Below are 12689 nucleotides of genomic sequence, written 5' to 3'. Positions count from 1 at the left end.
AATGTGCAACTTCAGTGCATTTTGCCTTTGATGCTTCTTTTGGCGGACTTGGCTGGTGCTAGGACAGGCGGAAGGCTGGCCATGGCGAGGTGATAATGAATTTGGTTAAATGGCCTGAGATAGGCCAGTCCTCAGTATGCCCTGGTTCTCCCAGGAATAGCCCTCTGGTTTCATTTAGCCCAAATTTAAAGAACATTTAAATCCCTTCCTTTAGCAAACTCTTGAACCTCCTGTTGAAGGTTTTTTATTTTGGTAAAGATGTGATTCCCTATGATTTCTCTTCATCTTTAATTGCACTGTTGATGTAAGAACTTTTAAATCCCACTCTTGGTGGGTTCACTCAATGTCTTCAACATTTTTGTATCATTTTGGAAAAGGGAAAACAAACCCCACCAACCCTTCTACCTCTAGTCTTTTGGATTTGATCATTTGAAGGTATTTGTGGGAAATTATGATGTCTTATTTAATTTATCATTTGAGGAAAGACATTATGAATTTAAACATCAGGCTATGGAGGACTTAGAATAAAATTAAATTAAAAGGAGGGTAAATGGGTGGTGGTCAGGCATGGCCATCCACTGGATGAATCACACAGGGTTTACGCAGCTAAGGGACACAGAGGGAAATCGACAGAGAGAGACTGGCAACAGGTTCTGATAGTGTCAGAAGTGCGGGCTTCTGGGTTCTTCATAAAATACCTCACCAGTACGGCTGAGAACAGTATGTGTGAATGAAGTCACATTGGCACTTTTGGAAATTCAACTCTTCTCCCAGCCTAGTACCGAAAGCTGGGGATCCACTGTAGGTAGGTTGGTCTAGAAAGGTGTGGGGGATCATGCCACCTGAGCCAGGTAGCCTTGTTAATCTCAAAGTTTTGCAATATAAAATGATAGCACAGTGTGTGGTATGGTACAGTGTACTCGGGTGTGAATATGCCCCTAATTTCTCACCTTCAGCCTCCTCAGAGGGACACAGCTTGTTCCAAATACTTCTCTGAAAACAGTTTTCTTACCCTGATGCCTCAGGGAGTTGCAGCAGCAGATGCTGAGATTTGCAGTGAGAAAACACAAGTGACGCGCACTTCCAGCTGCGCGCTGTTCACGCTCTATTATCCCAGGTGGCAATTTATTAAGTGAAGGAAAACTCTAATTCAATTATATACCCACATGGGAAAATATTGACTTACCTCCTTTTGGGGGGAAACTTAAGGAGTGTTAAATGCTAGTGTTTTGAGGATGTTTAAACAGCTCACCCTAAGAGTGTCTTGCAACACACCCAGCGAAGACCGACCTCTTTCAGAGCTTGGGCGGAGAGTAAAAGTTGAAGGAGATGCCTTGACAAAATAGTTGAAAAATCAGGCTTTCTTGTCCCAGAAAGCAGAAATCCCCCCTCCAGTCTTTTTAAGGTTTTACAACGGATAAAATTACTAATAAGTTTGTAATTGTTAACTTTGTTTTCTTAGAGCTGGCCTTCTCTTTTCTTAGAACGCTCTCACCTGCATTATCACTGCTATTCAGCGTTACCTCCTGTTGAGATCGCATCTGCACTTTAAAATGAGTTGAAACTCTGCCTCCACTCTAAACTTTTCCGAATTCTCTGCCTTTTCAAACATGGAGCTTCTAACTCCAGTGAGCAATGATCTTGGCTTCGTTGATGACTCTGAACTCTATCGGGACCAGACTATAAGCCAGTGGAGGGCAGGGGTCCTTTCATTTCCTCTCATCTCATTCACGTCTTTGCCCCTCTGACCCCGGGCACAGCGTTTTCTCCATTTTCTCCATTTACTACATTTTTCTATGGACTTTTGATAGAGGAATTAGTAGAGTTTTAATTGGTAGAAATCCTCTCTCCTTTTGGGGACAAAGCACATGGACACTCTAGAATAATCATTCAGAGTTCTACATTGAAACTCTGAGGGTGTAAGACTGGGCAAGCTTCTGGGGCCCATTAGACACTTCACAGTTTCTCAATATTTCAGATGTTCAGTTACTTTTTTTGCCCCTATTATTGCCATTTCCCTCTAGCTGCCCATACAAAGTACTTGGGCATTTAATTCCTTGAAAGCATTTTGTCATATTACGTCAAGTTTTTATGAATGTACCTGGTTAGCATAGTGCCTGGCACAGACTATTATAGACGCTTTAAAGTTGTTGTTGAAAGAAATGATAGACTAATTATTTAAGGGGTCTCCCTAGAGGACATGCTCTCATTTCTTGAAATACTTACCTCTCGACATTTATTGCCACCAAGATCAGTGCAATGTTTCACACCTTGAAAGTGTTGGTAAAGTGGCTTCCTTTAGCTTCTGGGTCAATTCAAATGGTTCTCCAGGAGCTATGCCCATAATGACCACAGGGACGTGGAGACAGGCTGATAAGAAAGAATGTAAGACACAAGGGTGAGTGTCATTGGCAAGTGCAGATCAGGACATACGATGTGTGGGGGCCAGGGGCTCCTGGGTCCTCCTTAGAACACACGAAGGTGGGAGGGTGTTGGTGGAGAGAGTGGGAACTCTCTGTTGTCCCCACTCCCGCTAGCCATCCCTTCCCCTGGTCACCGCTGGACCTGTGGGGGCCCTGTGGGTCCACGGAAGGACCCTGAAGCCCCTCTGTGACCCCTGACATTTACCCTGCCTTTCTCTCCCGACAGGACGACACAGAGGGCGGAGAGCTCTTCCTTCTATTTGCCCTGTCTGTAAAGGGCCTTTAATCTGGTTTAGCATGAAAAATTCATTAAGAATGTACTATTATTTCATCAGCGAAATCTTCAAATTTTAAATTGAATCCACAGGTCTGGTTTAGCAACCGCCGTGCAAGATGGAGGAAGCAAGCTGGGGCCAATCAACTGATGGCTTTCAACCACCTCATTCCCGGGGGGTTCCCACCCACGGCCATGCCCACCCTGCCAACATACCAGCTGTCGGAGCCCTCCTACCAGCCCACCGCTATTCCGCAAGGTACGGAGGACAGGAGTCAAGGCCGAGTTACAATGTAACTCCAGATAGCTTTCCCTGCTGCCAGTTTTAAGGAAGATGATGATGTTGTTGCTGTTAGTATGTTAATGACATCGTATTAGATTGTCCTGAACACACCAGTCACATTTCAGAAACATAGTTTGTTCTGAAGCAAAGCCGAATCTCTCTAAATAGATGGTGTTGTCATATAATCCTGTTTCAGTATTTGGAAACAAAACAAAACAAAGACAATGAAACCAAACAACCTTTCTAAGAAATATGCCATTTGCTTTTCTTTGGTTAAAAATGTGCTTATTCATTTGTGCTCCAGTGTGCAATTAACTGAAGTTCTATGATGGATACTAAGCACAATAGTAATGGAGGGAAGCTAAATTTTGACAAAGTCACTGTTTGCTGGCACATACAACAGTGAATGGGGTAAATAAGACCAAATTCCAGGTATTCAGAACGATACTATTGTATTAATACTTAGGTGCTTTGAAAGTATATTTGCTAAAGAAATTTGAGACTTGCAACTCTTACATTGGTTAATTCTTAGGTTGATTAATAACATTCACTACCCAAATAAGTTTGTTAGCCTTGTTAATGTGCTTTCTGAATTCCTATTCTGGCTGCATTTGCCATGAAAGTATATAAATAAGTCATGTACATGTGTGGAGATACGCGCAGGTCAAAAATGCAGTTGAAAGTGAACATTGGGACTGACTAGTTGATGCCCCCGATGGCGTGGTGACTGTGAACTTCTGCACTGAACTCTCTGTGCCAAGAAGGGCGCTTGATGGCTGACCGTCTTCTTCATTGCAGCCGTGTCGGATCCCAGCAGCACTGTTCACAGACCTCAGCCGCTCCCCCCGAGCACTGCACACCAAAGCACTCTTCCTTCGAACCCGGACAGCAGCTCTGCCTACTGTCTCCCCAGCACCAGGCATGGATTTTCCAGCTATACAGACAGCTTTGTGCCTCCGTCTGGGCCCTCCAACCCCATGAACCCCGCCATTGGCAATGGCCTTTCACCTCAGGTCAGTCCTGTGTTTCCAGACAGACGATTTGCTGTGTACCAGAACCGAACAGTCAATTCCCTGAGGCAGTGGTATAATGAATTGCCAAATTTAAACCATAATGTATTCTTTATATGAGCCACATGATTTCAGTTTCCTAGTTTCCTTTCTCTCCAGCCTTCCTACGGGCTGTATCAAAAGTTGTAGCTTAGACTTAACGTCCAAGTGATTTATAATGTAGTCATGAAGATTTTATGTTTATACATAGTCATCAAGGTGTTTGTCATCTCTACTCCTAGTTGTGGCCTTTGGGTAAGAAATTCACACACATTTTTAAAAAAATGGTATTTGGTCAGCTGAGAGGGTTGTGAGCAAAAGCCAACTAGCAAAACACCAGATTTTGTAAAAACAATTGAGAGGAAGCAAACCAGTTATGTAGCGAGAGGGCTAATGACTACAGAACTCTGGGATGAATGAGTCATAAATGCACGAATTAGGAGAATTACTGCTCTTGGGGAATATAGAGATATTTGACTGTTGTAATTGTTTTTCTAATTTGCATTGCACTATGAGCTTTTCTTGAGAGAGCATATTAATAAATTGCCTTGATAATTGCATGTCAGAGGGTTGGTTAAATTTCCTACACGTGGCATCTGTCTGGGGTTGACATTATTAGCAATTGTTTAAATACAGATCCCTTGATTTTATTAGAGAGCTCTTGGTCCAGGTGGTGAGAATAGCCGCGTGCTGAATTTGGAGAAATGTCACAAAGGGGTGGCAATCTATAATTGCAATCGGGAGTCTCTTCGGGGGCTGAGAGTGAGACTTTTAACAGCTTTATCTTTTCTTAACGCCCCTTTTCCTCTTGGTGGTTAGGAAAACAGAGAGGAGCTCCGAATGACACAAATGAAAAGTGAAAAGACAATTATAGTCAATTACACACTAATCACTGACTATCACCACTGCCTAAGCACCAAGAGGGCATTCTAATAGGCAGAAAATGAGATTTTAATGGCACAAAGGGTGGCCAAAATAACGACTCATATATCTTTGCCTTCTTCGTTTTCTTCAACTTGTGGTTTGCGTCTTGGGAGTGGGGTTCCTGGGCTCTGCACCACGGTGATAACTCTGAGCAGCTACAAAGTTCAAAGCTGCTGCAGTTGAAAAGAACGAATACTGAAGGCAATGAAATAAACATTTCTGCCTAAAGGCAAAAAGTTCATAAATCCTTTTTATATTTTTTTTGTAACAGTAAATGTAATTAAGTTTCATAGATTCCTATAGCACATTCTGGGATAAAAAAAAATTAAGAGGCGGCTTTAAACCTCAGCCGAAAATAACGACATGAAAACAATGAACGTGCTTCCGACAGGGCTTTCATGCATTTAATTTCCAAGTGCTGGCATTTCTGAGTGAGGTTTTTGCATGAAAGCCGTGAACTTACATTAATACATGCATCTTGAAGATGCCCAGATTTGTAGCATATACGCCTCTTCCACGGCTTAGAAGTCACATCAGAAGCAGTTATCTCTTGCAGTTTTTCACAGAAGTGGTTTGAGGCCACGAAAAAGCTTTTTATAAATGTGATTTGGTTGAAAATTTTCATAAAAGTAAACTTGGAGTCTAACTACTTCTGTAAGGTGAGACCCAGGGATCTGTTAGCATTTCGTGGTGTTCTGTCATAGTAAATATAGTGAGACAATTTGTATTCTGTAAGTGAAATGGCTTATTTTTCTATAAGTGTATCACCTTGTATGTTCTAATAAGTGTATTTTATTGTATTATGTAAGCATTACAAAAGTGGAATTATTAGCACTTGATCTTGAAACTGTTAATCCTTGATTTTCAAGAAGCTTGGCTATGATTCCAGAGCTGGCAGGAGGGTGGGAATCGTTCCAATATCAAGCAATGGAAAATTCCGCAGGCAATTTTTTCTGTATTTCTTTACTATGCTCTTACATATTATGTTAATTCCTTCCTTAAAGCATCGCAAATATCCAGGATATTTTGCATTTCTATCATACATTTCTGCCTCAAACCCCCAGTAGGACTCCATGTGGTCTCAGTTCTGGTAGCTTCCCCAAAGAGTTAGCAAAGATACAAATAATATGAAGCTTTTTATTTTCTCACACAAAATTGAAGAATGAAAGACAGTGAATGAATCAGTATCTTGTCAGACATCTTTGCAAAATGTGGGAGTAGAACCTTCAAGAATTAGAACTCAGATTTCTAGAGCTTTGGGGATTCACCACTCCTCAGGAATGCCTCTGTTTGCTCAAGGGGTTGGTGCGTGCTTCACGTTTGACTGCCTGGCTTTATTAAAAGTATGATGAAGAAAACCTGAAGAATAAAAGCCCATGTACCTGTAAACTAAAGTAGAGAAAGGGTAGAGGTGACCCTTTAGTCTTATTGCTTATTTTATGGAAGAGCCTATTAATATATTAGAGTATATAATATTCAAGTGAAACTAATCTGAGGGTTACCATCTCTTCTTTTCTTTTCACCTTTTCACTTCTCTGCCTCCATCTGGATGCTTACAATGCAGACACATTGGCTGAAGCTCAGAGAGCTGGTGGCCTGTTGAAGCCACAGGGCAGACATTGAGACAGTTGGGACTGGAACCTAGGATTCTTGGCTTCCAGGCTTCAGTGTTATTTTAAAATCGGTTAGTGGAAACTGGTTTTCTAAACTTTTGGGGGGTTCAGGTTAAATTATACTCTGTGTGTTAATACACTCTTTCTATGTGTATATTTTTTCTTTGCATACTTTTTCTATTAATCTGTTAACTTGGGCTAATAATCTGTATGCTTATTGTAAAAAATGAAAATATTTTTTAAAAATGTGTTTAGAGGAGAAAACAATTGCCTTAGGCAACCACTGTTAACATTTTTGCTTGTTGCCTTCTGGTTCTTCCTTTAGGGTCTCACACCTTTTTAAAAATACACCTGAAGCCCTGGCTGGTGTAGCTCAGTAGATTGAGCGTGGGCCTGTGAACCAGAGGATCGCGGTTCGATTCCCATTCAGGGCACATGCCTGGGTTGCAGGCCAGTTCCCAGCAGGGGATGCATGAGAGGTGACCATACATTGATATTTCTCTCCCTCTCTCCTTCCCTTCCCCTCTGAAGATAAATAAAAAATCTTAAAAAAATACACCTGAGGTAGCAGTGTGTGTAACTTTGCATCTTGTCTTTTCTTGGTCTTCATATTTCATCACAGACCTTTCCCCACCTGCTAGTTTGAATTGAATTATAGTCATTTGAATCATCACAATCAATTCATTGTAGATCTCTTCAGTGGAGGCTATTTGATGTGTTAAAAATATTTGTGCATTTCATTTGACCTTTTCCCTAGTGTAATTAAAGTTGGTGTATTATTTGTCATCCGAACTTGAAAATCATGAGTTAGAATGCACGTGAACTTTTGTACAGTGGGCTTTCTAAGTTCCTTGTGAAGGTGTGAATAGACACCAGGGCGGGCTTACTGTTTCTCTATGTGTAGACTGTAGTCACTTTTCTTGCGGGTTTCTAACCTATCTTCCTCCTCAAGCAAAACATCCTTTTGAACCTTGGAATCGAAGTTATCAGCTGAGTGGTGTTTGTTAGATGCCCTCAGCCCTTGTCTCAGGGAAGGTCTTGGCTTCGGGAGGAACAGGTTTGTAAAGCAGGGACTCGGGAAGGTCATAGTTGTCCCGCTGCCGAGACTGGAGCACCAAATGGGCTGACATGTACGTATGATGTTGTAAATCTCAGACCATGGACAACAATTTTTAGGAACTTTGTTCATATCTCTCCTCAAGTTCTGAAAGGGTGCACGCACTGCTTAGTTGTTGGCAAGTTTACCTTGTTCTGAGGAAATTAGTAACTGTGTCTGGGAGACAGCTCCACTTAACTTATGGGAAAACTGAGGCCAGTGCACACGACTATAGAAGTGACAGGGGAGTAATAGCCGGAGTTAAGAGCCTTATCCATCTGTCTTGCAGTTGTTACTAACTCTTCTATAAGCAGAAATTACACACTTTACTTGCTGAGGAAGCACAGTGTCCTAGAAAGTTCTCCAGGGGCTCCAGCACTGGTGTGTGGCCTGATTGGAGTAGGCAAGGCCCAGAGGCCGCAGACTGGGAGTGTTTGGCTTCCCATTCCCTCGAGGACTGGATCTGCCAGGGGACTGGAGGCGGGATTCTCAGTGACGGGTGATGGAGAGGGGAGGCTAATGACCTCAAAATTTTCTGCAGCCTCTGTATTGCATTTCGTCTGAACTACGTAACCCTTGTAGGAGACAGGGCTTATGTAATGAATGACGAAACACCCTCTGAGAAGAAAACCGTTCAACTCAATCTAGAGAGGGATTCATTCCCCTGGCAGTAGCTGCCTTGTTGTAGAAGGTCGTGTTCTCTCAGTGTGAGACGCCAGAGAAAGAACACAAGGAAACAGAGACCATGCCTGTTACCAGCACCTTCCTGCAGGACAGAGAACGGAATGTTGACTTGGAATAGGGAGTGCCGAGGAAATACTACCATGTGCTCAAGGCATGAGACTAATTAACATGTTCTTCTAATTAACTTTGTGAGAAACACTACCCTCACTGCTCCCCCACCTCCCAAACACATACAGCCAAACCAAAAAAACAAGGCCTTTGACCTGAACAACCTTTTACCATTTCACCCTCTGCCCCGACTCTACGCCTGCAAACTCCACTGTTTTTGGTGACGGTCTCTAATAATTTCTTGAGTGACATACAGTATCAGTGGGTTACGTGATTTTGAGCAAGCTTTTGTTTTTTATTGCTATGTAGTATACAATCATGGGCCAACTTGGCTGCATTTAAGGTTCATCAACCATTGCAAATGATTCTTCAAATGTTTTGGGTTTGGTAAAACGTAAAACACATTTTGCCAAGCACTTTTCCTCCTTAATTTTTCAAACTGTGTATTTTAGGGAAAATTTGATCCATATGGTTTTGATTCATTTACTCATATCATTGACATTTTTTTTCTTACAGAGCCATTTGATATCCAAGAAGCTTTCTAAGCCTTTCTTATGTTCATTTTAAGCATTTCCCTCCTTAAAAAGAGGAAGTCCTCTTTGCAACCTCAGAGGCCATAAATTTTGAGTACTCTCTCAATTCCTCAACACTTAAAAATACATTTGGTATAAATCTGGGTTATTATGAACACATTGTATGTTTAGAGCAGTTGGGTAGATTTTCCTTTCTGGTTTATGAGTGAAACAAATGACAAAATAAGAAAATAGGCTTAAATTACAAAAAAAGAGTTTTGTTTGAGAGAATGTTTAACTGTTATTAATAAATCCCCATGGTAAGAACTATGCTCAGAGGCCTCATTTCAAAGTTAGTCCAGGTCTTGGGTAAGATGTAATTGAATAACCAGTACACCTGTCCTATTTCATGGATAATCTACTGAGGAAAGAAAAAAAAATCTCATAAAGACTTTTGTACCAGGCTTGAAAACGCTTGAATGTTTGCTCACCACTCAGCAACTCAAGAACAAAGAGCGGGTCTGCAGATCTCATCAAGTTTATCGACCATTCATCTGTTAAGTCTGGTCGAATCATCCCAGCTTTGTGGGGATGAGGCTCGGTCTCAGGAATGAACTCTAGGAAGAGTGGAGAGATCTTTGTATTAACGAGATTGTGGTTAATGGCAGCAGACTCCAGGACCATCTTTTGTCCTTGTGCACATTTCACAAAAGAAAACCTTTCACTCAACCACCCCCCTCGTTGCTTTTAAAGAATAATATTAAAATCGAGATTATTGGTGTGTAATGTATGTAAATTGCATATTTGGTGTCAGCTACGCCTATTAAGCCGCTTCTCCATTTCATGCATATATGTATTAGACGGTTGTGGTTCCATTTCAAATTAGATTTCAATTGCTCAGCACAGTTCCTTTTGACAAACATTTGTTAATCCTGAAACTTATTAGGGAGAAGCATTTAAGTGTTAATATGTGTACACAAAACTCAAGACTGCTTTTGATTTTGCTTGTCATTTTCTGGACCACACTGTTCACAATTATCCCAAATTCCTTAGTTGCCTGCAAGATGGTGGTTCTTTGTCCATGGAGGCAGAAAGGGCCTACTATGCACCAGCGTGGTATGCAGATGGGGCGCAATCGTTCAGAATGCTTGTGATGGGTACATTTTGGTTTTACATCGGGCGGCAATCTTTTTCACCGTGGCATGGTCATTCTTGGGCCTTCTCTTGTGTTGCTGAAATATATAAAAGCAGTAAGATCGTCCCTGGTGGTAGGGCCAGCTCCCGGACATTTTTGAGCATGCACCCAGAAGCTGCCTGATGCCAGGCCAGTTGTTTTGTCCATTCCCCGCACAGGTTGCAGGTTCCATGCCCTTGGCCTACTTTCCTCATCGTGCGGAGCCTGGCATGCAGGTGGCCTGCCACCGACCGTTGCCTAGCAGAGCCCCTTCCTTTCCATCACACTGTCCAGGAATTCATCTGTGGAAGAAAAAGAAATGATTTTGATGAAAGAGATTGGTGGGGTGTCCAACAGAGCCTGGACAGAGAAACATTCCAGATGACAGGGGCGGCTTGAGGCTCTTTCTGTTTCATTGCTACAGTAGCTCATGAGCTCAAACCCAGGGCTGCAGAAGCCTGTCATGTTTATGGAGGCTCAAGTTTATGACCGTAAGTGAGTCCATCTCAGCTACACTGGAATAACCATTGGCCATGGCGTGTTTCCATTCTGCCATGTTAGGTTTTTGAGATGTTCTCTTGGAAGTGAAAAGCGCGCTGCTAATCCATTTGTTGAATTGATGCAGACTGTAATTGACTTGGTGCCATTGGTTTTCCCCTGAAGGCTGTGGTCACTACCCCTAAAGAATATGAGGAGAACCCTGGTTTATGTCAGCTCTAGCCACAGTCTCTTGGGTCAGTTACAGATTTGGAGCATTGTGAGAGAAACAACTATGTGGCCAAAGTCTCTTTTTTAGGGAAAAGGAGGGAGCAGCAGCCCGTGATTGAATCTTACATCATGTCACTGAAATCAGCCACAAGAAAACCTTTCTTGCTGAATTAAAATTTTCTGGTGTCGGCTGAATTGATTTAAATAGAAACTCCATCAGCAACTTTCTTCTGTACTTTATACAAATCAAATGCAACAACCCCATCGTTTTTAGGCCCATTTGAATTCCTTTCAGCCATTGAGGAGAAAAAATTGAGTGTGATTGCTTGGTCCATAACTAAGCTACTAGAATAAAAGTTTTTCTTTGTATTCAATAATACACGGTAAAGCTGTGTTGGATTCTAGTGTGAGGCGAGTGGTCTGAATCAACCCTTTATATGGAGTTGGAATGCAATGTAAAGCTTTTAATTTATTACTGCATTTGCAAAATGGCAATATCTTCAGAAATCTGAATACTTGCATATTTATTCAATTAGGGCCTGAATGTGTGCTTTGTACTGCAGACATAGCTGGCTGGATTCAGTCATTACTTGTGTACTGTTTTTTTGTTTTTTCCCCCCTCAAGAATCTGTCTCTGCAAAACAGTCTGGGTTCCATCAGAGGTGTATATTTTTCAATGTACAGTGCAATATTTAAAAATTACTCTTGACATTTCGCTAGAGTTTAGTAAAAGAGCATTTTGGAGATTAGAGATGGCATTGTCCCTGCTGACCCACGTGGAAGATGGCAAACTGGGACGCCCTGGAGAGAGAGCACTTTGTAGAATCACAGGGTAGCATTTCTACCTTAAAGGGACTGTTTCTTGTGTGGGAGCTGGTGGGGCAGTGAGCCCTCGATGCTGAACTAATGAAGGAGGGAGGTTTTATTTAAAGAAATCATTAACTTTTTTCCCCCTCACACAACAGTGTCTCAGTTTGTGCTGTTTGCATTGAAAAACTGAATTAAAACTTTGCATCTGTTCTGAGATTTAAAAGCCTTTTATAGAGCAGATCCTCTAATTTGTATGACTCCATGGAAAAAATTTCTAGTCCAATGTCAATCCTTCCATAACTCTTCCAGGCAGAATTTGTTTTAGCCTCTGTCGATGTCACATTACTGTGTTCATACCTTGTTAAAACACATAGCACACTGTATTATAAGTAACCATTTCCTTTTTTGACTCTGGGCCACTAGAGCAGTGATTTTCCAACTGCTTTCATCTCGTGGCACATGTAAACTAATTACTAAAACCCTGCAGCACACCACAGAACACGTACTTTTTCTTGATTTGACAAAAATGGTTATAATTTTGTTTATGCATGCCGAATGGCTATTGTTATGTTGGCTGTCGTCACTTTTTAAAATTTGATGATCTAAGGGAAGAGAGGTCAGAGCCCCTGACCAAGTGGTCAGGTATTGAATGGTTTAAAAATTCTTGTAACACCCGTTGAAAACTGCTGCCCTAGAGGAACGGTCCTAAGTCATAATCATCTTCGAACACCCAGACACCGAACGGTGTCTCATAATCAAGGCTCGTTCCCCAAAGTGGGCTCCTTAGAATGACAGTTTGGGGGAAAGTGAGTTCTGAATGGACAGTTTGGCAGGTGTTGCACATTACATCCCTTCGTCTGTCAGGGTCTCAGTGTGCGTTGGCCTACTGAGGTCTCTACCAAGGCTGGCAATATGCAAACATGTTCGTGTAACTCGGTGTTTTCTATTTAACTGAGGAGCACTTTTGTCGAGTATCAAGCCACCAAGTTCAGGAACATTTCCTAGGAAATCCTGAAAGGAAGAAAACACAG

At 41.8% G+C, this 12689-nt stretch overlaps 1 protein-coding gene across 2 annotated transcripts in view; it reads left to right on the top strand.

Annotated features, from left to right (window-relative positions):
* PAX3 (paired box 3) overlaps nt 1–12689 on the top strand; it is a 92279-nt gene that overhangs the window by 69626 nt on the left and 9964 nt on the right. For both annotated transcript variants that reach the window (XM_037029319.1, XM_037029318.1), the window contains exons 6-7: nt 2791–2956; nt 3779–3993. In XM_037029319.1, the coding sequence (XP_036885214.1) occupies nt 2791–2956; nt 3779–3993 (381 nt within the window). The remainder of the gene's footprint in view (nt 1–2790; nt 2957–3778; nt 3994–12689) is intronic.

This window comes from Sturnira hondurensis, unplaced genomic scaffold, assembly GCF_014824575.4.
Source record: "Sturnira hondurensis isolate 20B ecotype Veracruz unplaced genomic scaffold, ASM1482457v3 Scaffold0020237, whole genome shotgun sequence".
Classification (NCBI taxonomy): domain Eukaryota; kingdom Metazoa; phylum Chordata; class Mammalia; order Chiroptera; family Phyllostomidae; genus Sturnira; species Sturnira hondurensis.
Note: the sequence above shows the minus strand (reverse complement) of the source record. Positions and strands in the feature narration are given on the sequence as shown.